A 25,404-nucleotide genomic window follows, 5' to 3' on the forward strand; every position below is an offset into this window, starting at 1 on the left:
TAGCTCATCACTGCAGGCAGCCCTATGCATGCAGCTCTGTGCTTTAATCATGGTTGAGCCGTGTGTAGTAGCTTCTGCTTTGTACATACTATTGTCTTTCATATACTTCATTTCCATTTTTCATCCACTACTTGCAGCACACAGCAGAACTATCAGAAAGGCATTGCAGAATGCATTCACACACAATTTCCAGTCACAAACTGCCACGATTCAGTCATCTCCATTTGGCTATATGGTCAATATGTTAATGTCTGTTCATTAGCATAAAAAACACAGAGGTTTTCACTAATTTATTCAGACAGGCTTTACCAGCAGACAAAATATACAGATAAGGTATAGATTGACAAATTCTCTTACAACAGCAATAACTTTAGTTCAGTTTCTGAACCAAGGCTTCACGTGGTCTCAGAACATATTAATAGACTACAGGTTCCTGGAGGAATGGACGTGCAGGGCTGAGGGCCGTTTTTTCAAAGCGCAACAGGAGCAGAGCTGAAACACGGACGAAACACGGGCAGGAAGTGAAAATCAACAAAAGGACAAACAAAAACCAAGGAGCTGCAGGTGCGTGAACATACATTTTCACCAGAACTGAGGGAAAGGTCACGCGTCTGACGGTCATACCCTGCTGAAGACACACTGAGATCAACTGCTTAAATTCAAAACTGCGTCTTTATCCTAACCATAGAAGTCTCGCATCCTTACGAAGATAATGCCACATAAGCTACTTAGTTGAATTGGGGGAGGCCTGTAGCGTAGTGGTTAAGGTACATGACTGGGACCCGCAAGCTCGGTGGCTCAATCCCCGGTGTAGCCACCATAAGATCCGCACAGCCGTTGGGCCCTTGAGCAAGGCCCTTAACCTTGCTCCAGGGAGGATTGTCTCCTGCTTAGTCTAATTAACTGTACATCGCTCTGGATAAGAGCGTCTGCCAAAAGGCAATAATATAATGAATTAGAAGAGATGAGTAAATATTAGTACGGTCCTCTTTCTGGCATGTAATGCTGTAGTTGGTGTATTTGTTAATCCCCCCCCCCATGCAGTGAACTCATCTGACGCCCGTGGATGTGTGTAGGTCTGGGGCCCCGACACGCTTCTCCAGCCTCCAGCGTGAGCTACAGGCTCTACCAGCGCAGACGAATTACACCCGGCTTTCAGTTCTACAAATCCTCCCGCAGAGAGGGGAGTCGCAACGAACGCACGCTTTAGGAAATCAGACGGAATATTTAACGGTCTTTATTTCCTTAATCTCCACCCTGATTTAGTGCCTTCGCTACAGGTATACATACAATATGCATGAACACATATAACTACACATTAAAATGAAAGTCGCAGAGTGACTTAATAGACCCACGTAGGTATTGCAACCTCGTAGCGACTGCTTTTTGAGTTGGAAAAGCAGTCACAATCCTTTGGCATGATCACAAATGGGCCCTTAGTGTCAATCCTTAATTTTTCGGTTTTGGTAGTATTGGCGACATCTGTGGGGTGGTTTTCATACTCCAATTCCCAGAGTCCCATTTCAAACAAACCCACACGCCCAAACAAAGCGCCATGGTTTCCCTGGGGGGTCTGACACTAGCAGCATTTCATTTTCTAAAGATAATCCAGTCGTTTGGAGGACTGCCCAGAGAGGGGCAGAAATGTCTTCCGACACGGTAATGTTCAGCAACATAGCTATAACTTTAAAGAAAGTTAAGTTTAAAGAATGTGGATGTCGTTACATGATAGATTTTACAGTTAAGATACTTAGGTGTGTGTTCTTCTGCATTCAACATATAGAGAAGCAGTTACAGAATGCAAAAACATGAATGAATATAGCTACATAACAGCCACCATTAAAAGGTATCTAACAAGGCATTTTTTAATAAGGAAAAAATGAAGGATCAACCCAAATGTGTCCTTTTATAATTACTTTTGGGATGTATGAATGTGAAGCTATTCAAGGTGTCCTGCTGGAGAACAGATAAAAATCGCCCACAAAGTCTGACCGCCAGAAGACAAAGAACCTGAACCAGCATACGGACCCATCAGAATTCTGCCGCTGTCTCCGCCTTTTCAAGGACATTACCTACACAGTACGAATGAAGAGGAAAGAGAGTCGGCACATTTTCAAGATCTCAGGACGGAGAGAGAAATTTGAAAGCGTAACAGCAACACACGTGTGCATGCAGAGAATGGCAGGTTTGTACACACACACATTTTACAAAGTGCACTCGGGAGTTTGTAACACGAGGTGAATGGTACACTATAATTCAAGAGGAAACGAGAGTCACCGTGACACATGGAAACAAAGACATAACTAGCCATTATTTCCCCTCACACAGACAACAAAAACCCTTTGTTGTTCCACCTGGGGAATATGCTTCAGCCTCTCCAGAGTATACAGAACAGCATGATTGTGCAAACAGGTCACATTTAAATAACAATCGGTAATAACTCTAACAATTCTTTAATCACATCATTTTTGACAAATGGAAAGTAAAATTAAAACGGTCAGATCTCAAATACAGTTGAGGTCTAAATCAGAGAGAACAAACAAACAATACCACACTTAAAGTGCAAATGAATATAAATCAGAAGAAGGGGGCTACAGTGGCTGTGGAGATGCCTTCTCACTGGGTGGAGGATCCATGCTCTCCAGCTAGGCCACTTCGCAGATGGTGGTCTCCACCACAAAGGTGTTCTCGAAGTGACGGATTCGGTGACAGCTCTGGGCTGCTCGTTTATCGATGCCTGGGGGAAACACAAGAGCACGGTCACAGAGCGAAAAGGCCTGGTGGTGATGAGCAATTCTGAAAGCAGAAGAGAGCAGAAGGGCAGCTGCAGACGACTGGTTTTCTGTCATGTGGTTGGGTTTTCAGCATCCTTAAAGCAAGCGGGCTGCAGTGCCATTTCTTTCTCTTGTTACTGACAGCTGGGCTACAGCAAGCACAAAGAAAGGCAGACTGAACACTCCCCCCCCCAAACTCAAACACATCTTGATTAGATGGCATTTCTTCAGACTGTGTGGCTAAGATAATTAATCTGCTAATGTAACACCCCTGTATTATCTGTGAGCGTTCAGGAAGAGAGTACTGCGTGAGCAGGAAAATGATTTCACCTCATGCATTTCCTGTGTGGGACTGACGGTGAGCGTGCAGGCAGCCCGTGCACTACTGAAGATGAAAAGACGTGTGAAGCCTGTGCACCCGAAACATTTTCTCTGATCTTTACATTTTCTTTAAAAAACACGTCTCGTTTATTTTCAGAAGTTTGGCGTCCAACGATGGGGGACGAGCATGTCCCAATTCCCTCCATAATCAGGAACGGCCAACAATCTGCAGCTGCCTCCTACACTGGAGGCTCGAGAGAGTGGCTGCTCTCTTCCAAAGCACGTGGGGTCGCCAGTCTGACGCTTTTTCACCCTGCAGACAACAGCTCGGCGTGTACAGAGTGGAACTGGAGGACGACCTTTTAACTGCGGCTTTAGCACACAGTTCCAGGGTGCCCAACGGACTAGGAGGGGGGGTCGATCGATAGCAAAGAAACACAGACCTCCAACAGACCGAATCCTCTCATACCTAGATGCAGTTGTGATAGGTAATGATTCCATTACATTACATTATTGGCATTTGGCAGACGCTCTTATCCAGAGCGACATACAGTTGATTAGACTAAGCAGGAGATAATCCTCCCCTGGAGCAATGCAGGGTTAAGGGCCTTGCTCAAGGACCCAACGGCTGTGCGGATCTTATTGTGGCTACACCGGGATTAGAACCACCGACCTTGTGTGTCCCAGTCCTTTACCTTAACCACTACAGCTACAGGCCGCCCCTGATTCCGGATCAGATCCGAGACCGCGGGGCTTGCCCACGCACCAGAGCGTGGGGCCCGGGGCCGAATGAGCTACGCAGCAGCCCCGGAGCACATTTCTGCAGTGGATGATGAACCCCAATGGCTTCTGGGATGCGCAAATCTCACGCATTACATCCGAATCGTCCTGAGATACGTTCTCCTGCCACAACTTGTCAAGAGCTACTAGTTTCAGCTGTGATGCAAATGCATCACTGGTCTCCTCACTGCCTGGGGGCTTTGTTTAAGAAATGTTCATACAAAACATTTAAATACGGTGCAAGACTCACAAGGAGCAATGCAAAAACACGAAAGAAAGAAACTTCTTTCAAACCCGTGGCACAGAACCGCATTATCATCTGATTTAGCTGTCAAATGCGGAGGGAAGGGTAATGAAAACGCTACAACACGCCAAGAAATCCTTGGCATTTATTAAAACACAATGTTGCATGGAGCCTGGGGTTTTCAACAGGGGCTCCAGGGAAGGTACTGCTGGGAAACCACAGCCAGAGTGATATGCAATGGCTAAATACACATTACGGAAAATATATATATTTATATACACATTTTTTTTTTTAACTTCTGATGGGGGTCCCCAGCATGACTGAGCCTGGATTAGGGTCCTTGGAACAAAACCAGTTGAAATGCAACACTGGCATCACATCCGTCTGTTAAGGGAGATGTAACGTGCAGGTCACATCCGTCTGTTAGGGGAGATGTAATGTGCAGGTCACACCCGTCTGTTAAGGGAGATGTAACGCACAGGTCACATCCGTCTGTTAAGGGAGATGTAACGTGTAGGTCACATCCATCTGCTATGGGAGATGTAACGTGGAGGTCACATCCGTCTGTTAAGGGAGATGTAACGTGTAGGTCACATCCATCTGCTATGGGAGATGTAACGTGGAGGTCACATCCATCTGTTAAGGGAGATGTAACGTGTAGGTCACATCCATCTGCTATGGGAGATGTAATGTGCAGGTCACATCCGTCTGTTAAGGGAGATGTAACGTGTAGGTCACATCTGTCTGTTAAGGGAGATGTAACACACAGGTCACATCCGTCTGTTAAGGGAGATGTAAACATGCAGGTCACATCCGTTTGTAAAGGGACATGTAATGTGCAGATCGCAACCGCCCATAAGGGGTTAAGAGGGATAATGTGAAAATGTGAAATTCCCTAGTTTAGCCAAATCCAAATGGGGACAAGACAGCAGCTACATTTCAGAACTCATTAAGTTAATCAATTGAACTTCTTTCCCAAGGTATAAGTATGTTAATGAAAATAAGAAATGGACAGGAGACCAAGGTAAGACTGGCACTGGGAGAGCGCTGCCAGCCCAGGCCCATGAATTGCTGGCTTTGCCAGGACCAAGGCCGGCTCCAAGCTAGCGCTAATCAGCAGCAACACACCAGCCTCCGTTAGTGTCTGGCCTACTGCACTTAAACCAAATTCATGTAAATACGGGCGCAGGCATCGTTAATCGCTGAACCGTTGAGCGAGTGAAACTCACGTCTCCTGGAGGCGCGGCGCTTCAGTCGGTAGGTGTCTTTGCCGCCGCACAGACGGAAGATGAAGGCGCCGAGCTGCCGCGTGTTTCTGATGCGGCCCGTCACCACCATCTCCTCCTGGATCAGGTAGGTCTGCGGCAAGTAGGTCCCCTTCTGCGAAAAAAATCAATAAAGACGAGACACCCATCAGCAAACAAGGGTCGTATCAAGAGAATCCACAAAGACTTCTTCTGTGAAGTAACCTATTAGAGCACTGGAATGCTGTTAGCACCCCATTTTGGAAATTATTATTTTTGTGCTCAGGTAAGCTCCCATCCAGACAACCCTACAGAAGTCAGTAAACAACTTTAAAGCTAAATTTCCTTCATTCATTATTCAACGATGAACATCTAAATTTCGAAATTTCAGATTTTCTGAATTAAGGCAGTATGCACACCGCCAATCGATGAAAGACCATTGGAGCCACGTCTACAACCATCAGTCAAGCAAGGGTCGGTGCAAGTTTGGAGCATGGGGATTTGGTTTTGATAATATTTATCATAATGCCTTCAAAAAACTCTAAGCATATCATGTAGTAATTGGACTTTCAGTTAATTCAACAGCAAGATAATGAACCCAAGCACAATGCTAAGAGTCCAGACCGCAACATCATGAATGTGTTTGGGATTATTGGATAGATTGAAGTAAATAAAGAAAAGGTTGCTGAGACTATCACACATCCATTAATTAAGCACCCAACATCTCAGCAGGCAGGAGATCATGATTTAATAGGCCAGACAGGCCAGGCTGCCTATATTTATGGATTGTACGGTGTTACGACCTGGTCAAGGGTCAGGTGTGGAGTGGGGAGTGGGAACAAACACTGCAGGCTGACCAGTAACTCCAGCATTGCTCCAGGGGCGGATTGTCTCCTGCTTAGTCTAATCAACTGTACATCGTTCTGGATAAGAGCGTGTGCCAAATGCCATTAACATAATGTAATGTTCCAATAGCTCTTTTCAAACAGCTGAATTAATAAAAAAATAATCTGATCACCTAAGAACTAAGTGTAGTGTCCAAGACTTCAGAGGGTTACAGTACCTGACTGCAGCACTTTGAGCGGCATGAAAGGTGCTATACAAATAAAGCTATTATTATTATTATTATTATTATTATTATATATACATTTTTTATTATTAAATAAAGCTATTATTACCTTGACGTTTATAAGCAGTTCCCACAGGTTCCGGGGGGGCATGACGATGGTGGTGTTCAGCTCGATGACGTAGCACTTGTCAAGAGCGATGTCATGATACGCTGTCAGACCCTTGAGTGGGGAAAGAATACGCGTCAGCCACAAGAGATATGAGCCAATACATTCTGAGGCATGGCGGCTTCTTCCTACTGACGCCAATGTCATAAGCGGAAATAATAAAGCGGACCAAACCGGAGGCTGAAAGCAAATCTCAATGCACTCAATTCGCGTGATCACAAGATTTATGCGATTTTATTTGGAAATGCGTTACTGACCGAAGATGGCAAATACTGTATTTTTGAGGGGATGGCACTCACCCTGTGGAAGTCATGAATGATGTCAGCCGGGTCACTCCCACCGAAATGCGGCACGGGAACGCTGATCTGTTCGTAATTGTCCTCAAGGTAGATCCCCACATTTTCCTCCAGCTCCTGGCGGCCACGCAGCGGGGCGTAGACCGAGTCCTCGTACAGCACGCGGCAGTGGAACAGGTTCTCCTCTGGAATCTGCGGCAGGACAGCCTTCGTCAACCACAACCACCAGCCAAGTGCAATGGCAAATTAAAATATTTCAGAGGACACCATTTTTGCACTGGATCCCTGTGCCACCATCAACACCATGAACGTCACGTGAGCTTGTGAACTGGTGCTTTCATACGTCGCACGTTAGCCGGCAGCGTACAGCTGAGAGCATCATTCATACCATCTGCTACATGTGAAATGGCACAGGAGTGAGGAGTCTGAGTGCTTGGCCAAGGTGATCCACAGCCCAAGATAAGCTGACCTCTATAAGTGGATACTGGTGGGATTTGGGTCCACCAAATTTCTTTTAGCAACAAGCACACATCACACATCACAAATCTTAAATCTGTGAACTCAAATCTTTAGGTGGAGATATATTATTTGTAATATAGCATCGTGTGGCCTTCTAAATGTCACATTTCTTGAAAGGATTCTCTGTTCAGACAGCATCCGTTTTAACTACCATTGACAGGTTTTTAAAAACTTGCTGAGAATGTCAGGCAGAACTGCACAATAACCCAGCAGTTCTGTGTGCAATCTGTTAAACTATCATTATCATTTTCTTTTGGCAATATGTCTATAACACAGTGGAGGGGCTATCCAATTCATGAAATATGACGCAAATCTACCCTTTCATTATTCCCAGGTCAAACTGACGGATCAAGGATATAAATGTGTAGGGGGGCGGGGCATTCAATGCATTCTTCATTTTTCTTTGACATTCTGCACAGAACAAGCCAAGGCCATGGAGTTTCAGGATTTAAAAAAAGAATAATAATAATTTCCAGTATCATTTTTCTTTTAGTGAAAATATAAAACGGGTTTGGAGCACAGCAGGCCACATGCTGTATTTCTCAGAGAAAGGAGAAATGCCCTCTCTGTATGACACATTTTCTACTCTTAAAGCAAAATCTAGTTTCCCTTGCAATTACTCCACGGTACTACAGTGAACTCCAGTTTTTTTAACAAAGACCCATTATTTACTTGCCTCTGTATTCCACAATTTGAAAATCAATAAATAATATCAATCATGTGGTTAAAGTGCCCATTGTCAGATTTTAATAAAGGGCATTTTTTATACATTTTGATTTCACCCTGTACAAATTACAGCAGTGTTTATAGATAGTCCTCCCATTTCAGGGCACCACAATGTTTGGGAGTAAATGAAAGTAGTCACGTTTAGTATTTTGTTGCATATCTTTTGCATGCAAAGACTGCTTGAAGTCTGCGGTTCATGGACATGACCAGTTGCTGGTCTTCTCAGGTGATGCTCTGCCAGCCCTGTATTGCAGTCATTTTTAGCTCATGCTTGTTTTCGGGGTCTAGTCTCCTTAAGTTCTCTTCAGTGTATAAAATGCATGCACCCAAACCACCACACTTCACAGATGAGGTGGTATGCTCTGGACCTTGTGCAGTTCCTTCTCTCCTCCATAATCTGTGCTTGCAATCACAGTGAAAGAAGTCAAACTTCCTCCCATCTTTGCACAAGACCTTTATACAGAACTGTGGTTACTTCTTGCCGAACCAGTTTGTGCACATTAACCACATGCAAATTGTGCGATTCCAAATTTAAAATCAGAGGCAAATTAAGACATAGCTAATGGGCCTTTGCAAAACATTATGGAGGGCAGTGTATATCAGAATAGGGTTTGTAATGTAATGGCACTCTGCTGAAAGGGCACTCTGACACACTTCAGTAAAAAAAGAGCCAGTCTGCTCCCTGAATTATACACCTCAACATCCAGGTACTCTTCCATGAAAGCAACGATTTATACATCTCAGTCCCACGGTCATTATCATTATTGAACCAATACGAGCTACAGCAGGATTACAAACAGTCCACTCACATATCGTGATAAAAGGCAGTGAGTGGATGTTGGCAATGATGGTGGAGCAGCATGTCATTTAGACAGGAGTTAAACAAAAAAAGAATTTGATTTGAAGGCTTTGGAGATGCCACAATTCTTGAGAACCTCAGACGGGTCAAAGCATTGCAAATCAAAACATCATCATGGGGGCGACATGGCTCAGGCAGTAAGAGCAGTCGCCTGGCAGTCAGAGGGTTGCCGGTTCGATCCCCCGCCTGGGCTGTGTCAAAGTGCCCCTGAGCAAGACACCTAACCCCGAAAAATGCTCCTGATGAGCTGGTCGGGGCCTTGCATGGCAGCCAATCGCCGTCGGTGTGTGAGTGTGTGTATGAGAAGCATCAATTGTACAGCCCTTGGATAAAGGCGCTATATAAATGCCTGCCATTTACGATAAAAAATTTTAAATAAAGGATATGAATAGCGGCGGCACGGATGGTGCAGTGGGTAGCACTGCCGCCTCACAGCAAGGAGGTCCTGGGTTCGAATCCCCGTCGGCCGGGGCCTCTCTGTGCGGAGTTTGCATGTTCTCCCCGTGTCTGCGTGGGTTTCCTCCGGGTACTCCGGTTTCCTCCCACAGTCCAAAGACATGCACGTTAGGCTGATTGGAGAGTCTAAATTGTCCGTAGGTATGAGTGTGTGAGTGAATGGTGTGTGTGCCCTGTGATAGACTGGCGACCTGTCCAGGGTGTATTCCTGCCTTTCGCCCAATGTATGCTGGGATAGGCTCCAGCCCCCTGCGACCCTGATCAGGATAAGCGGGTTCAGATAATGGATGGATGGATGGATATGAATAGCTTTTTTTTTTGTTGAAAAATGCTTCCACTTCCACTACCAGTTCCCTTTCTGAAGAAATAAATGAAATAAAAAATTTTTTTAAACTATATGGAAAGGCAGGAGACCAGTATTACCTGAGGTATAAAGTAATACCTATACACATAGATAGAAGCGAGCACCAGGCCAGACATAAAGACCACCAGTCCAAAGGTCAGACAACAGAGGCCATTCATGGGGGACTTCTTGGGATGGAGAGGGAGAACGAGCTCCTCCTCTTCCTCCTGTGGAAAGATGTAGAGACACATATTTATCATGATCATACAATCAACACAATCAGTTTGAGTGCACTGCGCTACACTATCTACGGTTATAACTGCACCAGTAAGCTATGCGAGAGCAAACAGCCTGCAGCAGAACGCACCATCATTGCCTTTCTCAGACCTTTGACTGAGCCAGGCTAACTGGAGACACTCCACATATCTGCTGCTCTCTGCCAGTACACGCTATAGTGCCAGACAGTCAGATTTTCGTCTGGCTTTTCAATTTTTTTTTTAATTACTACACATTTTCCCTGTCCAGGAACTCCGTGTTTGTGTAACACCACACGGAGTACTCGACAATCTCAGTCAGGCTTTTCACAGGGATTTGGAAAAGGGAAACGTCTCTGAAAGACTTGCCAAGCCGTCCGTAGTTAAGTAATTTCAAGACGCATGAGTAATATCCGCCCACAGTCTCTCGGTACATCTGCTCGAGACTCACTACGCCCGGATATGCGCGGGAGACTGGGAGCCGTTCAAGCATTGGAAAAGGCCCGACTACAGATCTAAAACAGCGACTATAGATACTATTAATAACACACGTCTGAACTTTCAGACCTTAATTCTGCCACAGCCTGACTTTTGCAGGCGAGACGGAGGTGGGTGGAAACAAGCAAAACAGAACATCTATATTTCTGTACCAAGTGCCAAGCTACCTATGAATAGCTTTTAATGATGCCGTAATGCTGGTCCATGGAACAGCCTGCACTGTTCTCACAACTGAAACAAATACATCATCATGTGTGGTTAATATGTGTCCGCTTACATCAAATGCTGTTCCCGGTGACCTCTTAGTCACCTTTTTGCGACTGTAATTTAAAAGAAAAAAAATGAAATTGTGCAAGCAAAATGCTACATCTCAACTTGGTGGTTTTTACCTGCGTGATCAATGCACAATACAAATGTAGTCTGTTCGGAAGTCCGGTCTTCCATCGATTGTGTCGCACATCTGATCTGATAAGATGGAACTAGCACTGTCCAGAGAAAGTGTCTGTTAGCCTATGATTAAAATCGTCACCGACAGAGGGTGACATAATGGGGTCTCAGTTTCAACCACTGTAATACAGTCTACAGGACAGATAATCATCTATAGCCGAATGTAGGCTGCAATAACGACCACAGACGTACATTTAAAATCAGTGGCAAAAAATAATAATAATGCGGTTTTAACGTTTGCATCCTCAACAAGAAATTGACATTTTGGCACAGAATGGTCGGTCATATCACGTTCATTGACGCAGACATTTGGAAACTTTGTTTCCACCTTGGACCATCAGAATTATTACTCAGATTCTGAAAGCAATGGCAATTTGTGCATTTTATCCAGGAGACAATGGCCCTCCACTCATTTAGCCTATGAAGTGATGCCTCGCTCCTGTAAAAATACAACACCACAGCTAGCTGTTTTTTTTTTTTTTTTTTTTTTTTACAAATCGACATCAATGCAGTGGCCATTGCTACCGTGGTAAAACAGCATATCTGTGGGCAGACATATGCAGGGTAATGTAAAATAATCATTTCTATTGTAGCCTGGCACTTTAGAATCTGCCATTTTGTCTGCTGACTTGGTTTTTAGAGCACCCGTGCCCGTGGATCTGTCGAGTTCTTTCTGCTTCTCAGCCCGTTTCAATAATTCCAAGACCAAAGTGCCTACAATTATTGCTCAGTGGTAACCAACGTTATTGCCAAATGAAAGTCGATTGATTGTAAATTATTTAAAGCTGAAAAGTGTGCAATCGGTTTATGGCCTACACAGTAAAGGTTAATTAAATGGCAAATCTCGTTTTGTGTGGATTGAACTGCTCAGTTTTAATTTCGTCGTCCGTGTTTGGCAGAAAGCCGACATATCTACATAAACCTTGTTTCTCGCCTCATCAGTTGTTCAATAAAGCAAAAGAGTCGAACCAAACCACAAATTAAAGCGATCCTTGACCATACTTAATTACGGGTTCCTCCTTTTTGCAGAATAATCTCAAACATTAGTAGGCTATTATATCTTATTAACGCTTGTGTATCGATGCCGAACCATGAAGAACAAAGCAATGATATAGCCCAACAACATACAGAAATGTGCTAAACTTACGTGCTGATGCGGTATGAGAATCTCCGTTTTATCTGCATCATTTTCCTTCTCGGACTTCTGCCCGCCGACTGGGTGAAAAGTGATCTTCACCATGTCTGTCTTCAGGGACAAAGAATCTAAACGTGCTCCTTACTTTACCAACTGCGGATTAGCCACTTTTGACTGTTCCAGCATCGGCCGATAACAAAACAATGTGTGCCGTTTTCTTTGGTCAACCGGAAGTTTGGGATTTAATTTTTTATTTTTAACCCTCTTAAAGCTACAGACCCTCAAAAAATAATCCCAACTCAGTGAAAACTGAATAAATATTCTAGTCTTATGGGTGGGTTTTTGAAGTCGCATTAGTTCACAATTAATTAGTTATTATATAACGACTATTTCATAATTTGACCAGATGCTGTTGAACATGCAAAATTAGTCTAGTAGCCTACAGTAGCCTATACAGTCGTATGCAAAAAAAAAAAAGAAGAAGCCTTTTACAATAAATATCTTGGTGAACAGAAGTGTTTAATCTAAAACAAGATTAATTTTATTTCTAATGTTTAGTTTGAAAATAATAAAAAATAAAAAAGGTCCTGCGTTACTTCAGAATAAAAAGTTCAGCCCTGGATCAATATTCACTTGACTCATCCCTTTTCCTTTTTTATAATTTATAAACAAAATAAAATTTTAAAAAAGCAATCGTGCTTTAAAATTTGCAGAAAGGACCTGGATAAGAGCGTCTGCCAAATGCCATTAATGTAATGTAACGTGATGTAATGTAATGTTTAACTCATGTAACATTTACAGATCAGGTTTGATTCTGTTAACCAATACCAAAGGCTTTTTGACCAGGGGGTGCGCACATTTATTCATATGACTGTATAGGTCCAAGTCAGAGGGAGTTTTCCCTTATGAGATCATCTCTGGATGTCGTACCGAAGCATATTTGCGGATGGTGTGATCAGAACTCAGCAACCGCATGGGCTTTACGTGATAAAATAATGATTATAATTAGTCAAGCCATTGACATGAACTGATACACATCTAATGCAAAATAGAACATTTGTGAACACGTAGGCTATTGTAACACCACTTGACTGCCAGTTTGGGTAAGTCTTTCTGGAGGGAACCAACATTGCAGCTATGTTACAGTAGGTTCAGAATCTGGTCCAAAGTTATTTGTGTAAGCACTCACACAAGTTTCATACAACCGGGAGCTCATAGGAATGAGCACTACTTATTGACAATTACTAATGATAATACATTCATTATTAAATATTAATGTTTAGTAATTATGTATGGTACTTCACAATTGACACCAGGCTTCACATATGGCCCAACCATTATCATGAGTCACTCATATTCCAAGTGAGGATATCTGCATTGGGTATCTGGATAACTGGGGGAATGATCAGGGCCATACATATGCCTACAGACCACCATCTTTGGATGGCATAACACTATGGTCTGTGTACACTGTGAGGAAGAAGAGACATAAATAATGGGCCCTTAGCTCTGCTAATTGGGAAACTGTAAGGGCAGAATTAATGTCACACAATGACAAAAATAATCTAGAAAATGTTCATTGTTGTCTGCGGATAGAAATATGAGTCTGCAATCAGGAAAATGAGACAATCTCAAAATTGTTTATTCAAAATTTATTCTCTTTTTTTTTGTCATTACTTTTGGGCCCAGGAGATTTAACATGTTAAAAGCACACTTGTACTTCATGCTGGAACTATAAAGTAGACTTCAATTAAGAATTTAACATGGCTGATTTTTGTTTTGAAGTATTTGACAAAAATTTCCAGTACAACGTCTCAGAATATCATGCTGTATTTAGCTGTTAAAAGGAGCATGCTGTTTAAATGTCCCTTAAGAAGTGCTGGGAGGTTGCATTCTATGATCATGGTTTGTGAAATGAAATGCAGAGCATTATGCTGTTTTAAGGTATTCGTGTTCTAGGATACAGCACTTTCACAATCCATTTTTGCCCATTTCCTCCTGAACAGCACTCAAACCTCAAAGATGAATTGGTTTGCAGCATTACATTTAATTACTGGAGACTTTTACCACCAAAAAGTCAGCCCTTTCAGTAGTTTCATGTCCAAGACGTAAATCCACCTGCATATTTACGTTGGGCGTTCATGCTTGTGAACACAATTTTTCATTAGATTTCATTGATCAGTTGCCTTTCGGGTCAAGAACCATACCATTCTGAGCTTTTTGGCGAAGTGCATCTCGGGAAAGTATACGAACGAACACAAATGCTGCACACACTTCATTCAGTAATTGTACTGGAATTTTCATCCCTGGCGATTGGTTTCCTCTTGTTTTGGACAGAAAGTCAAGCTGCTGCCATTGTGAATTGTAAATGCCAAGAGAGAATCATCAAATTGAATGTTCTCCCTCCCCTCGCCCCACAGGAGATGGGGGTCAAAATAAACATGAGGCTCAATCTGGTTCAGCTCAAAGCCTCTATAATCCAGTTTTTGATATTCAGGCTAATTGGCACCACACAAACTCATTTGTTAATGTTGTGCCCTCTATTGAAGCAATCGGCACCTTTTTTTTTGCAATCCGCAAGGAACACTCAGTAACATACAAGGGTTAAGAGCTACAGACTAATACAAAGACATTCCTCTGCTGTACAAATTAATATCTTCCAAAGTAATGTGAGATAGCCATCAAGTTATGTACAAAGAAAACCAGCAAACCATCCAACCATCTCGGTAATGAAATGTCATTGCTCATTGTGTTTGCAAAATGTATTCATTATCAATGAGCAAAGAAGGAAAAAAAAAAAAAAAGTAAAATGTTATATAATATTCATGTGTCATCTGAAACAAAAAAGAAATCTACAAAGCAAAAAAAAAAAAAAAAAAAAAGGTTTATGTACAAATTCACCCACTTCTCTCCACCCCAAAACCCACACAGGATTAATTTTCACCCATATTAGGCATTGTTCCATACCATTTTGTTCTGTAAAACTTACACTGTAGTTTTGTGTTCCCATGTAATCACATTAAAAACACAATATTTCTTTTTTTTGTATTTTTTTTTTTTTTTTTTTTTTTTAGATCAAGGCATAGGATTGCAGCTTCTACCAGCACAGGTGGCATGTGCTTAATACTCAGGCAAAGAACAGGGCAGGCGCAAGTACACAGATGGTTCCATCAGATCTTTAAAAAGGCATGCAACCAGCAAAACGTTCACCCTGCCAGTACCTTGTCAACACCAATCCACCAAATCTAGCAGTATGTGCATGTTTCTCTCAGTGTCTGTGTGTGCATTTCATTTCATGAAGTCTACTACATAGCACTGAAGATGTAAAATATGTTTGTGTACACTGTTTTGAATGACTTTTTGTTGAGGAGTATGTCCACATCTTGTCCTAAAGTGTTTTCAAGCAGCACTGTTTTCTTTTTCTTTTCTTTTTTTTTTTTTTTAGGAACATCAAAATAAAAGTCTGGGGGGGGGAACAGCAGATTAGCAGGAGAATTCCTCATGAGTCGATAAGGGTGCTTCAATGTTCAATATTGGAACAGCAGCTACTGAAAGGTCTATTGTTCAGATGCAGCTCAGTCGCTCTGGCCCCGGCTGTCAGGCCTCCTGTGGAGCTGGTCTCTTCAAATCCCTGATTTGTTTCACCAAGTAGGTCTTTTCATCGTTGAACTGTTCGTCCTCTGTCCTGTCGTTCTGGAACTTGCTGAGGAACTCGATTAGTTTTGTTTGGTTCTTCAGCAATATGTCCAAGATGGGCTGCGTTTTGTTTGGATTAGCTACGAACACCTGCACACAGGACATTTAACCATTATAAGCAATTGGGGTTGGGGGTTGGGGTTGGGGGTTGGGGGGGGGGGGGGGTGGAAAGAAGAAAAACAGGGTTATTGCATTACGGTCGGCTTCAAAACAAAGGCTTTGACAAACACTGTAGTAAGAATATTAAAGCAGGGGTGGGTGATCTTTGGGTGCGAGCAGAATCTGGGCAGAAGAAAGATTCTGAATGTATACAGCGCCAAAAGACCCAGCCCCACCTCCTCTCCAGTCAGCCTCTCAGGGATGTGCCACAACTTTGATAGGCAGGTAAGGGACCATTTTTTAAGGGACCATTTTTTCATGTTATTTAAGTTTTAGTGTATGTTTTGATTGCCTCAATGGGTGCAACAAAAGTTATTTTGTATATTTAGAGAATATATTTAGCTTCAGGGTAACTGCCATTTTTACAGCGGCTGCTACTGGACATTCTGGTGTGTGTGGGTCTAAATAAAAGAAAGTACACTTAACTCCTAAGTTGCCTGCGCATTAACATGATTATACTTCAAAAATATGTACATTATTGTCTTCATGCGAATACCATTTCTTCCCCTTAGACCCGGTTACCTTAAAGACATGGAAGGCCTCAAACTGGATATTGCGACTCTTGTCCCGTAGAAGGTTCATCATTAACTTGAGATTCTCTGGTTTGCTGATATATTTTGTCATGATGGTGAAGTTATGCCGGTCCAGTAGAAGTTCACCCAGCAACTGAACAGAACGGAAGAATAATTATGGATCAGCAGCTCACAATAACTCGCCAAATATTATAAGCAAGTAGACGACGGTTGACCATGGATACAGATTAAGCCACATTAGGCAGGGTCTTCAAACAGAGGACAATACTGAATCTACAAAACAAGACACTACTGCACTTCTGAGAAGAGCACTGCTGCTGTTAGACACACACATACTCAGTCACACATTATGTGTAATATCCCTCCGAGTCCACCAGGTGGTGCTCTAAACCATTTATCATAGGTAATCTGCAAGAAACACGACACGAACGTCCTATTTATAGAGCTCTAAAACGCTGTGCACGAACAGTAAATCAATAGTCTAAAAGGTACACTGCCTTACCTTCAGAGACTGCCTCTTAGTCACATAGTTTTCTGAATGAAGCAGCTTCTCATATTCACTAAAGAACTAAAATAATTCACAGTTAGACAAAAAGCAGGAATGTCAAAATATTACATCTTAAATCACATGAAGAAAACCAACAATTATCCATCACGGGATGACATTTCTATTGTTGCCTAGAAAGAAAGCACAGTGATCATTGTCTTTCTTTTCTCCCAGCAAGCACTGTTCTGAGTCAGACAGCTCAAATAGCAGTGTACTTTCCTCAGAGAAACATTTCTTTTAAGTATGACATAAACATTATGAATATTTCATGTGAATTATATGATTATGGCTTACTCTGTCGTAATGCTGCTCCAAAAACTCTGCACTCAGAAGCTTGTGTCTCGTGAGCAAATCCTGGAGGAAAATTGAAAAGTCTGAACATTCAAAAATCTGTTTTTTCCAAAGTAAATGAATAACTGTTGTATTTGTTAGCCTTATTTTACATACTTTGGCTAGTCCAATATTCAAGCGAAAGAATACACAACTCGAGCACAGTGCTTAAGCTCACAGCCACAACCTTCCAGGCTGGACTCGACCCAACCATCGATCGGCGTTCACAGCCAAAAGAGTCGCCAAGCGACCCAATACAACACGCATTACAACGTGGAGAAGGCAGGGCGTCAGGTCAGGCCACTGCGCCCCTTGAATATGTGATGATCCGGGCCAAAGGCCACGTCAACACACCGGGGGGAGGGGGGGGAGGGAGAGCGAGATCACCGGAGACACTCACTTTGAAAGTGGCGAAGGCGTCCGAGGCGATGTCGAAGGTGGACATCTCCACGTATCGGAAGAAGTCGTAGAACTGCTCGGACCACAGGATGACCTTGGCCAGCGGCTCGTGCCGGATGCACTCCCGCAGCATGATCCCGCAGTTTAGAGCGATCTCCGCAGACTCGTACCTGAGAGAGGGGCACCGACGGACACAACGTACGGGGTACTTAACGACAGCAAAGGACAACAACACAGCCAAAAACTACTAATCGTATATAAATATATATATATGTATATATATGACTGGGAATAGGACAAAAGCAGCAGCCATACACACCCCTTTAACAACATAAACAATATATTCTGTTGGGTACAGATGTATTCTACCGTCGGCGTCCGCGTCCCAATCTGCCTCCTGAGAATATTGTTGAAAATCTGAGCCACATCCTTTTTACCCTGTTTCACAGCACAAGAGGAAGAAAGGGTTAGAGTTTAGCCAGTGACAGAGCTGAGACATGCACGGCGCACTCAGGGTTCCCACACTTTTAAAAAGGTACTTTTAAAGTTCTTTACCGACAAGATTACAACCACACAAGCAGGCTGTATCAAACGTGTCCATCAATTGGGCTAAGCTTAATGAAAATAGCAGAAAACTGAAACAAATCCTAGCCATTGGCTAGAATGTGTATTGCAATACAGCATTTCCAAAAAGGTACAATGTAGGCTACATGAATTCTGCCAAGATAAACAAAATCACAGAGCAGTTTCAATAAAATGTTCACCAAATGTCATGCCCTTATTTTTCTAAATCAGCGCCCTGTACACCAGTTGTGCCATTTCATTTTTTTAAACTGCAGAAGTTTGAAGTAACGTATTTACCTGTACCTCTGACTAATGGCACATAACGGAGAAATGAACAAACTACGTGACGTTTTGAAATCACAGACATATGAAAAGACCTCCCATATGAAATTCAGATCAATGGCTTTCCTCAGACATGACATCAAGGGCAGAAAAAAGCAACACCAGACGCAACCAGGCGGGCGGAAGCATGACACACCAGCGAAAGATAGACCGGAGGCAGACAGGAGGAGAGAATACCCAAACAGTGACTCAGAGCGCAGTGAAATCACAGTGCCGTCAAGGAACGGGGCCATTTGACCTTCCACAAACGGGTCTTCCGCGTATGTGCCAGGGCATATTCGCCGTTATACTTGTACTGCGCCGGCAGAACACCTACGCTCCCCCCCGCACCTAATCAAACACGTTACTGCTTCAGCGGCGTGGGCCCCCCCCCCCGTGGGCCCGGGCGCCGCGGGGCGAGCGCTCTCACCTCAAAGTCGATGAGCTGGAGGTCGGCGATGAGCGTGCTGAGCAGGCCGCTGTTGTACAGCTCCTGGGCCAGCTGGGCCACGGCCTCGGTCTGCGGCTCCTTCTCACTGGTGCCGTACAGGACCTCCTTCATGGCCAGCAGGGTTTTGGACACCTCTTCTGAAGCCTGCACAGGCGGGGGGGGGCACAACACGGTCCCGCTCAGCACCCGGCTTGTGTGCCAATCCCTGCCCTGCCATGCCATCTCCTGCCCTGCCCTGCCATCTCCTGCCCTGCCCAGCCATCCCCTGCCCTGCCATCTCCTGCCCTGCCCTATCCCCTGCCCTATCCCCTGCCCTGCCCTGCCATCCCCTGCCCTATCCCCTGCCCTGCCATCCCCTGCCCTATCCCCTGCCATGCCCTGCCTTGCGGCCTGTAGCGTAGTGGTTAAGGTACACGACTGGGACCCACAAGGTCGGTGGTTCTAATCCCGGTGTAGCCACAATAAGATCCGCACAGCCGTTGGGCCCTTGAGCAAGGCCCTTAAACCCTGCATTGCTCCAGGGGAGGATTATCACACCTGCTTAGTCTAATCAACTGTAAGTCGCTTTGGATAAAAGCATCAGCCAAATGACATGCAATGTAATGAACCAGGCTCAAACCTTATCGCACCACAGCAATAGTTCCCATAGCAACCTCACATCCCCCCCTGCCACACAGCCATTTAGGCCAATCATGGATTGTCACTACTACTCATTTGACACTTTTTTTGGGAAATGTTTTCACAAGTCAGTGAGAATTGCTTTACGAAGTTGCTTTAAATTACCAGTAGTGAATGTTCAGTTAAGAACAATCTTCGACCTTGACAGGTTAAACATCAAAATGTCATCATTAAATATTATTAATCATTATTAATAATTGAATAATTGATAATGTACTCATTATTATTACTTATAATAAAACATGAATATAAGCATGAGCATAATAAACATAAGCATAATTTTCTAAATGTAATTTTCTAAATTCAATTCCGTTTCAGTCACCCAAGCCATTGCTAATTACTAAAAACTTCAGTTATGTAAAGTTTCAGCATGGAGACCCCACTGAAGGTCACTTTCAAATGTAAAAAGTGTACTTATATGTACTTGTTTCACAACAAATATTAAAAGTTTTATCACTGTGGGAAAACAAACAGATTTCCAACTCAATTTTATGCTCAGAATGAAAATCCGTTAAGGGGCCAATGTTTCATTTCCATCACACATTGACAACTCATCCACGGTGGCCAGTTAAAATGCTAAGCAGAGCACAGCAATGTATGTCTCCAGTGGGATTTCAAAGCCTGCTGCTGCACTTATTAACAATTCTAAAGAAGTCCAAAGTAATAAAATGAATAAAGTGATAACAGTGGGACCACCACTAAACAAACTATGACAACAAACAGACTCTATAGCAAACGTCTTTCAGTAATTGGGCCTCTAGTCATTGCTAGTCTGAGAGAACACAAAGGGAATTTGACACAGAAACAGACGTGACTTGATCTGGCACTAGCAGATGGATGATCTTCATACGAGTGGCTTTAAGTGTTAAACTGAGCTCTTCGGTCTTTACTCCCCGACATAGAAGCATCAAAACTAGACTAACCACCGCTCTTCTGCAGAGTGGAAATTTCAGAGGATAGATTGCACGAGAAAATGCTAGGGCTTGATCATATAGACGGCATGGATAGCGGTGCTACCTTTATAAATAGGGCTTACATAACTATGCATGCCAAACACGATAATGTCATCCCTTAACAGCTTTGACAGGGAGACCCTTTCACTAGTCTCAGAGCTAGTGTGAAATTTCAGAAGCTGAAAGTTACTGGGATTTAGACTGATGTGAAATATAAAACAAACCACCAAAAAACAAGGACGTCTGACTCGAGAGTTGTTCAAAAGGGAGTTGGGGAAATTCAGCTTAACATGTCTGCCCAGTCTGGGTCTTATTATACTGCTGATGCACCACAATGAATATTAAATCACTACATGGGACAGTTCAGGACTTTGAAATGGCGGGTTTTTTTCAAAGTTGTTGTCGTTTGGCAGGGTTCATTTAACATTCCAGTGGGAAGCTTATGGTGGGTTGCATTTCATTCTTAAATTCTCCGATGCAGGTCTGAGGTGGCAAAACTAGTTGGGTGTACAGTGTGCATAAACTACTTCCAGGGGCTTTACCTTTTCTGCTTTTTTGTCAGAGATGTCCTGCTTTTCCAACACAGACATGCTGTCCTTCAGGTTTTTCACTATGTCTGCTGGGGACTTGTGAGATTTGCCGAACGGAAAGGGCATGGTTGTAGGCTACACCTGCAGGGACACTACACACCACCGCAAACTGAGGAAGAGGAAAAAAAGAGAATCATTTCACACAGAAACAGACTTTTAGATCATTTTTAGAATCATTTCAACAACCATGAATATGCAAGTTACATTAAAAACAAAAAGACATGTACGTATATTCTCAACTGAGCCATAAATAAATTATCCAGATCATAATTTTGATTGACTTCGAATCCACCTGTAACCCATATGCTAGTTTGACTAGTGCTGCTGCGAGTACTCATGGACCTCACGAGAGTTTGGGTTTAAAAAACGGATAGGATTCCATAGAGCCAACATATAGCGTTGCTTACTGCAGTTCAACTTACTTGCTGTTACCTATTATGAAACTGACAGAACTCCATGTGCCACTGGGGGAATGTGCGAATCTGCCCACTTCTCATAACTGCCTACAACGAAATAAAAGCTCCAAAGTGCCATGCAAACTAGTGCGTATTTGTCATAACTTCCTGAATGGCATTACTTTCAGGAAAGACCGGTATTGCGAATTTGCGTAATTGCGCTGACAGACGTTGTGCAGACTCAAACGGTTAAGACATTTCGTAAATTCGCAGGAATATTAGAACAGCAACGGATACACGCGTACTTACCTACAAACGGTGATGTGCGACGTGTTGTTAAATAGGTAACGTTACTCGTACTTAAATTTAGGAAAGTTGGACTGAACCGAGTTTCCTAATCTTGCCGCACTTTAGCGACTTCAGCTGACGACCAAATTCGCCTTTCGCCTCAGTTTAAGCGAGTTAATTTGACAGAACTGTTATGTCCAGGCGACCTCTAACGATGACGTATGAATCTATACAAATGCCACCTTAGTTGGCAAGTTGGCAGGCTTGACAGACAAATACAGCATCTTACGTTATTTATCCATCTAACGTTAGCTAAATGAACAGCCATCTACACAGATATGGATATGCTCCGTGACCGTGGTTTGACACCGTGGTGAACACATTCTGACTAATGAGGCTCGATCACTAGCCAACTAACAGTAACATCATTAGACAGAACATTCCGTAGTAATCTTGTCACCTGGAACATGACATATTGGGATAAAATTAGCTATATTCTCTGACTAGCTAATAGCCGATTAGCTAACGTTACTGTTAATCAAGATGGCTAGCTAGGTTACACAGCATTAGAATGCTATCCAATAACCTATCCTAAGTTACCGTTACATTGCAGTAATTCTACACTACGGTTAGCTAGCTTCAATTACCAATTCATCAGACTTGCCACAATCATAATCAAGTAACGTTAGCTAGCTAGCTAGCTAGATGACAATTGTCATGCAGTGTAATGTAGTTTATAGCAAAATAGAAAGCTAGACTAGCAACAAGGGAGAACAAACTTTACAATGGAAAATGGCAAGTCATGACAGAGACAGGTAGCAAGCTAGCTAACTAACTAGCTAGCTAGGTCACAGGGTTGCCAAGTTACCCAACTACCATACGCAGGAGTTCGCCAAGCTAGCTAGTTCCAAGTTAACTTACTTGTTCAATGTTAGCTAGCTAGTCTGGTTGCCTCGGTAGATAAACACAATATGCTAGCTAATGCAGCTAGCTAGCTAACGTTAAATAATAATAATAATAATAAATTCTGAGTGTTACTGTGTATCAGTCTTTTTTATATCCTTTCTAACTCGCGAATAATAGTAATTTATCCAGCTAGCTCGCATTAACAGATAATGTTAGGTTTACTTGTTAGCTAGCTAGCAGGTTTCGTAGCTAGCCAATTATAAAGGATCTAATTTAACCGAGCTAACGTTAACATTTACCAAACTAATTCGTGCACAGAATAACGTCAGCTAATACAGAAATGACATTACCACATCAACATAGATAGCCAAAACCAGCCAGTGACTTAGGTTTATTGTTAAGTTAGCTAGCAACAACTACCGTAGCCAAGACTATCGTATTTCAATCACTGTCCACAACAGTGTCAGTGGTGAGAGTACTGCACTCCTTGCTGCTCACCGAAAGCTAGCGTTGAGCAGCAGCCACCAGCAACGTGTGCCGTGCAGCAGGCCGCGATCAAGTGGGCCAAGAAAAATCCTCAGCATTTTGAGCTAACGTTAGCTAGTGCGGCTAGCGAGCTAGTTTGTCCAGTTACTCCACACACAAAGGAACCACGACTTTTTACTCAGCTAGGCTAGCTCTTCAAACAGACACGTTATAAAATAGATGACAAAATTCTGATGTTGGCTAACGTTCTATCTTTAGACTAGACTCCGGTACAAACGCAGCATTGACAGGCCTCTGAAAACTTCGCTGCATGACTATCCAGTTAGACTAGCAGAAACCACATAAAAATAGTTGATGCTAGTGGAGGGATAGGAGGAAAACAAACCTTGCAAACTCGACCGACTCGCGTAACTCCGAGTGCTGTGGGATTGCAAATGCAACCAAAAAGTCCCGCCAGGTTGAAATTAATTAGTTTTTGCCTATGTCTCCTCTCCGCATACGTGATCTCCGGTTGTCCAGCAGTTAGCGGGCTAGCTAGCGATATTTCTTAGTTCTCTGAGTGCGGGGATTGATACTGCTGTGTCCGAATTCTTAGTGCGGTGCCTTTTCTATTTCCGCTGTAGTGATACAGCGAGCAGTGGGGTCTCTATCGCCCCACGCGGAGAGCGCTGTCATCACAACAACACTTCGAAGTGTCAATTCATGGAGGCAGCTAAAACTGTTTTTGCATTAAAAACCGGTTTCCTAGTGCAAGCTGTGGCATATTGAGTGTGTCGTCGTATGTGTCGCTCGGTGTACTTTTACTAGTTGTACGTCATTCTGTTCAAATAATAATCGTTATGCAACTAGCGTTTGCATATCCTTTAAGTATTGGCGTGTTCAATCGCAGACGATTAATCCATTGTTCTGATGATACGATATCCAGACTGGTGATCTTGATTGGTCACGGACATCAGCAAGTCATGGCATGCAAAGGATATGCAACCAAGTATAAAAAAATTACAATTTAATCTATGACTGTTAATTTGTCCAATTATTTTTGAGCCCCTAAAATTGGGGGGACTATTGGGGGCTGTAATTCCTACACCATTCACCCAATTTAGATGTAAAAACCCTCAAATTAAAGTTGAAAGTCTGCACTTTGAGCTCATATTCATTATTTACTTCCTTATATCATATGATAGACAGCTTACATTAACAATAACTTAAATAATCTTTGTTTGGGGGGGGGGGGGGGGGGGGTTCAGTCACCTCTGTAGCATGTTAAATGCATTCTCAATTGGATTTAAATCAGGTGACTGAGCTGGCTGTTTCCCATTGATGAATGCTTTGGTTGTGAATGCTTTGGTGTGTTTGTGGTCACTGTCTTGCTGCAGACAAATGCACTGGCTGAGGAGATTGGAGATATATTTGTGTACATAGCCAGAGAAAATCTGTCTGTACACTTCCAAATTCATCCTACTGCTACCATCCTCCATTACATCATCAATAAACACGTGTGAGCCTGTTTCAGAAGTAGTCATAGATGTCTGAGCTATGATGCTACCTCCTCCTTTGAATCATGGGCTGTTCCTTGCCTTCACCACTATTTGAGCAGTGAGTGGATTTCAAGATTAATATTCATTTATGTTTTAATTTGGCCAATTTCTCTTCAGGATTTGGTTAAGCCCTAGGCTACCAAATGCCAGCGACAATGACCATTCAATAAAAAAATGTTAAGCTCCTTCCTGCACCATTGCAAATCAATCGGTCGATGCACAATACATGTAGAGAATGAACCTTTTAATACAGAGTAGGTCTATTTGTTGTGAGTATGGTAGGGCTTAAATGTCTTAGCCACATAATCTACCCTGCTGGAAAAAAAACTAGGCTTTGAAACAGTTGGTAGCTGATTTACCGTTTCAGACCAGCTCCATACTCAACATGGAATTTCAAGCTGGTCATAGCTGTATTTTACACCAGGGTAGACAAAACCCA

General features: G+C 42.9%; 2 protein-coding genes across 3 annotated transcripts; both read right to left on the reverse strand.

Annotated features, from left to right (window-relative positions):
* Nucleotides 1-277: 277 nt before the first annotated feature.
* On the reverse strand, nt 278-12,354 carry itm2ca (integral membrane protein 2Ca). The gene is made up of 6 exons (XM_061218134.1): nt 12,144-12,354; nt 9,878-10,024; nt 6,898-7,086; nt 6,542-6,652; nt 5,349-5,499; nt 278-2,737 (listed from the first exon to the last, which is right to left on the reverse strand). Exons 1-6 carry the CDS (start codon nt 12,234-12,236, stop codon nt 2,646-2,648), a joined length of 783 nt encoding a protein of 260 aa, XP_061074118.1. The 5' UTR covers nt 12,237-12,354; the 3' UTR covers nt 278-2,645.
* Nucleotides 12,355-13,750: 1,396 nt separating this feature from the next.
* On the reverse strand, nt 13,751-24,058 carry cab39 (calcium binding protein 39). Of its 2 annotated transcripts, none has more exons than XM_061218040.1 (9): nt 23,813-24,058; nt 21,305-21,461; nt 19,111-19,275; nt 18,115-18,233; nt 17,797-17,965; nt 17,361-17,420; nt 17,022-17,087; nt 16,509-16,652; nt 13,751-15,917 (listed from the first exon to the last, which is right to left on the reverse strand). In XM_061218040.1, exons 2-9 carry the CDS (start codon nt 21,416-21,418, stop codon nt 15,729-15,731), a joined length of 1,026 nt encoding a protein of 341 aa, XP_061074024.1. In that variant the 5' UTR covers nt 21,419-21,461; nt 23,813-24,058; the 3' UTR covers nt 13,751-15,728. The 2 variants fall into 2 exon arrangements, with proteins under 2 accessions (XP_061074024.1, XP_061074025.1); XM_061218041.1 differs by lacking the exon at nt 23,813-24,058 and adding an exon at nt 22,057-22,201.
* Between the last annotated feature and the right edge of the window lie 1,346 nt (nt 24,059-25,404).

The sequence above is a fragment of the Conger conger genome, chromosome 13, assembly GCF_963514075.1.
Source record: "Conger conger chromosome 13, fConCon1.1, whole genome shotgun sequence".
Lineage (NCBI taxonomy): Eukaryota > Metazoa > Chordata > Actinopteri > Anguilliformes > Congridae > Conger > Conger conger.